The sequence below is a fragment of the Austrofundulus limnaeus genome, unplaced genomic scaffold (genome assembly GCF_001266775.1).
Source record: "Austrofundulus limnaeus strain Quisiro unplaced genomic scaffold, Austrofundulus_limnaeus-1.0 Scaffold2043, whole genome shotgun sequence".
Taxonomy (NCBI): Eukaryota; Metazoa; Chordata; class Actinopteri; order Cyprinodontiformes; family Rivulidae; genus Austrofundulus; species Austrofundulus limnaeus.
Window position 1 is genome coordinate 13,602 of NW_013954445.1, and position 4,330 is coordinate 17,931.

The following is a 4,330-nucleotide window of genomic DNA, read 5'->3' on the forward strand; positions in this document are numbered from 1 at the left end:
AACTAATACAGTATCAGAATTTTATATAATTATACTTTTCAATCAAAAACAATTAAATTCACTTTATCTTGGAGGCAGAATTTATATGGATGGTATGTATTTTTTACAATAACAAGCTGGAATGAAAACAAACAAAAATGAAATAAAAGTAACGACTTTCTAATTCTTGCCTTTTTTWAAAAAATGTATAATGAATAGAAAGTGCCGATAATTGTGTGAAAATGTAAGGAGTAGAAGTAAAAAGTAGGCTGAAAACATAATTACTCAAGTAAAGTACAGACACCCAAAAATTTCACTTACATACAGTAACAAAGTATTTGTAAGTACTTTACAACTCTGTTAAAAGCACTGTAAAAGCTTATGAGTGCTTGCACAGACTGGCGTAAAATAACATACAATCTGAATTTTTATTTTTTATTTTGCTCTAAATTCTTTATTTTTTAATCTTGTATTTTGTAGGCCTAGTTAACAATGTAATAACTCTAAATAAAATAAGAATGTGAATATTTAGTCAGACTTACATGGTGCAATTTGTTGTTTATGATATAGGCACTACAACATTTTCCTTATGTATAAATTGTTCAAACTATATTTAAAAAAAACACTAAAAGTAAGGTTTTTATTAAAATTCTATGCAATTTTACATGCTCCCAAAAGTAATGGGGAGTCAAGAAAAACTTGAGTCAGTTTTGAACCGCAGGATTTCCTCTCCTAATTCTTTAATCTCCTGTTTTATTTGCCTGTTCCAGTAATAATGTATAGTAAATACATTATATGTATAGTATATATGTAGCAATCAATAAAACCACCGTGTTGAATTCACAGATTTTTTTGTGAACGTGACTAAAAAACAGTAAGAGCTCAAGCCACAGGATGAAGTTTTCTCGCCCTCTATTGTTCAAGAAAAAATATTACATCCTGTGGTAAATGCTTCAAAACGCRGTCTATGGAGGGCGTAGTTCTTCTATCAGTTTTTAAATGTAACTAACATGGTTTTCCATGACTCTAAAACCCCCTGTGCCAGCCCACACCGAGCCCAGACCACTAAGTAAGCACCACTTCCATTTGATATACCATAAGGCTATTGAAAGCAGTATCCACTTCTGTTTGATTAAATTAAAAATGGATGAACAAGAACTACAACTTCTAAAGCATTAAGTAACTTGACCTCTTATAATAAATATAAGGGTACCAAACAGACATTTGACGACTGCTGCTCAGTATCCCTGCAGGAAGTGACAGGCATGAGCCTTTTATATTGTGTCTCCCATGTAGGAGGGGGTGAGCCTGAACTCAGACCGGGGGATCTTCAAAAGCTCTCCCTTTTGACCTATTCGTTTCCACTCAGCTCGGACAGTTGAGCACAGCGGAGCACAGCTAGGACCCCCTCTCTGAACAGCATGGGACTCACTCAGGACCCCAACTTTCAGAAGCTGCAGGACTGGTACACAGCCCACGCTCTGAACCTCAACATGAGACACATGTTTGAGGCAGACAAAGACAGATTCAGCAAGTTCAGGTACGGTTTACAACATTTGCACCTTTTTAAAAAAAAACAAATACAGAACAGGTAGATACTGGATGTGTATGAACTTTGAAAGAGAGGTTCATTTGACAGCCTCGGACATTAAAATGAAAAGTTCTGATGTTCTGCACCACACTCACACAAAATGTCTGCTGTTTTGGTCATTGTTGTTCTGTGTCTGGACAGCCTCACAATGAGCACTGAGGATGGAGACATTCTCCTGGATTATTCCAAGAATCTCATCACAGAGGAAGTCATGAAAATGTTGGTTGACCTGGTAATTTAATTTCCATCTGAATGATCTCTACCATTTTACTTTCTTAATAAGGACTCTGTCCTGTAAGTTCTTTAAACCAGCAGCAAGCATCCATCTTTTATACGCTTCTTTGACAGATTGGTCATTAATCTGGAAAAAAATTATCAAAAGATTTTATCTTATTTTATCAATGAGTGTTTGAATCGGTAGAAATAATGAACTTTGTTCTTCAGGCCAAGTCCCGGGAGATTGAAGCTGCCAGAAAGAAGATGTTCTCTGGAGAGAAGATCAACTTTACTGAGGTGCTCATGGCCTGCAAAACGTCAACCATGACATTTAGTGCAYATGCATTTTTATGACACTGAACACTGAAAAAAAATACAATTAGCGCTGAGGAAAACCATTTAAAAGTTGCCTGAGCTGTTGCTGTGTGTTCTTGAAGGGGCGAGCTGTGCTTCACGTCGCCCTGAGGAACCGCTCCAACACTCCCATCGTGGTCGACGGCAAGGACGTGATGCCAGACGTCAACAAGGTTCTGGAGAAGATGAAGGGCTTCTGTCACGTGAGTTGCAATCAATCCAGAGACCGAAAAATCCACGAACCTTTCGCAAATGTAACAGTTTATGCTTGCTGCAGAGGGTTCGCAGTGGTGAGTGGAAGGGCTACACGGGGAAGGCCATCACGGACGTTGTTAACGTCGGAATCGGAGGATCAGACCTCGTGAGCGTATAAATGAATAAATAGTCCACTAAACCACATGGGATACCGGTTTACCTCTGACTATGATCTGGTTTGAACCCCAGGGTCCTCTGATGGTGACTGAAGCCCTGAAGCCGTACTCGAAGGGTGGACCTCGCGTCTGGTTTGTGTCCAACATTGATGGAACTCACGTTGTCAAAACTCTGGAATCGCTCAATGCTGAGACAACCCTCTTCATTATTGCTTCTAAGGTAGGAGGATCGCCTCAAGAGGATCACTAGAGTAGCGTTGCCTGTAAAAGTTAACAAGCTGTAAGTTATGGAAGCTTCAGCTGATTTGGTTGAATCCTGAGTCAATGTTGTCTACTCTGGCAAAAGTGCAGCTCCAAAAATCAGCTAACACTAACGTTTTGGTGTCTAGAACTGTGCAACACTGTCTTAAGTTTTTCCACTTCCTCCTTCTATTTCAATTCTGCTTGCAGACATTCACCACCCAAGAAACCATCACCAATGCTGAGTCAGCCAAAGCCTGGTTCCTCGAACATGCCAAAGATGTGAGTGAAGTACAGTTTAATCAGCGTTCTTACTGATGTCCTTTTTAATCAATACATGTCTTAACAGAAAGAGGCCGTCGCCAAGCACTTTGTGGCCCTTTCCACAAATGCTGTAAGTGTTATGATTTTCATTAAAGAATCTCAGTTGCGTGTAAACATGTAACCTTACCCTGCTCTTCTCTGTCTGCCATCTCAGCCCAAAGTGAAAGACTTCGGCATCGACACAGAGAACATGTTTGAATTCTGGGACGTGAGTGCCTGTTTGTTTGGTTTTTAAGACTTTCAGCCCGTTCTGTGTGTTGCACGTCCCCCCCGTTTTCATCCACGCGCTGCAGTGAAGGCATGCGAGCAGCTGCTATAAATACACCAGACTTTTGACCTGTGAAGAAGGTGGGACGGACGCTCGGGGGAGCAGCTGTCGGGTAATCAGACGCCCCTCTCTGTAGATTCAGTTATTATTGGGGGGGAGTGACCTTTCCTCTTGCAGAGGTTACGGTAAAGGCTGAGTTGCATCAAAGGTCAGAAAGCTGCTTTTAGTTACATTGTTGGTATTTAAAAGGTTTTTGATACGACCTTAACCTACTTCTTGAAGAGAGCAAAATCTTCCATGTTGAATATTACTCTTTTCTGACAACAGAACAAAAACAGGACTTTTGTTGAAAATACAGTAACAATTACTGATCATAAGCATAAAAATTCAAATTTGTGCATCCAGTTCTCATTTTCCAAAATCGTTAAAGTTGTACTTTGTATAAAGTCATTCCACTGAGTACAAAAGTACTTCTAATGAATTGAAGGTTAAAGAGGACTTATCATACAAAATCCACTTTTTTAGCTGTTAAATGCATTTTGTTGTGTACTTGGAGTCGAGTGCAGACAAGTTGGATTTAGTTTCTMCCAGTGCTGCATGGACAACTTCAGATTCTATTTGGGTCATATGTTTCAACTGTTCAGATTTCTCTCTTCTTTATAATGTTTTACTGAATAATTACATCACGGTATTTGTGACGGAACTCCCAAATGAAGTCTGGAGTTACCAATTTCAATTTCGTTGTCTTCGTTCTCCTTTCAGTGTGGGTCAGACTAGATCTGGCTCCAATGTATGGCCGGTCTTCCAATGTTGACATCCTTTTATTAGTTTGTAAATAAAAGGTTTCTGCGCTGCGATGTGGTCGGAAACCCCTCTATCAAACTAGAATGGACCGCTCTGGAAGCTGGAGGGGGGCGGGGTGTGAAGCGCCTCGTTTGGATGAGGGGCTTGTGGATTGCAGTTCCACTTTATTTATTTATTTATTTG

At 39.8% G+C, this 4,330-nt stretch overlaps 1 protein-coding gene across 1 annotated transcript in view; it reads left to right on the forward strand.

Annotated features, from left to right (window-relative positions):
* Positions 1-1,275: 1,275 nt before the first annotated feature.
* LOC106536940 (glucose-6-phosphate isomerase) overlaps positions 1,276-4,330 on the forward strand; it is a gene marked incomplete at its 5' end in the record, with an annotated part of 8,590 nt that continues 5,535 nt past the window's right edge. Inside the window, 9 exon segments of the mRNA XM_014034303.1 lie at positions 1,276-1,519; positions 1,712-1,802; positions 2,015-2,083; positions 2,224-2,343; positions 2,418-2,501; positions 2,585-2,731; positions 2,962-3,033; positions 3,101-3,145; positions 3,230-3,283. Of these exon segments, the coding sequence (XP_013889757.1) occupies positions 1,401-1,519; positions 1,712-1,802; positions 2,015-2,083; positions 2,224-2,343; positions 2,418-2,501; positions 2,585-2,731; positions 2,962-3,033; positions 3,101-3,145; positions 3,230-3,283 (801 nt within the window).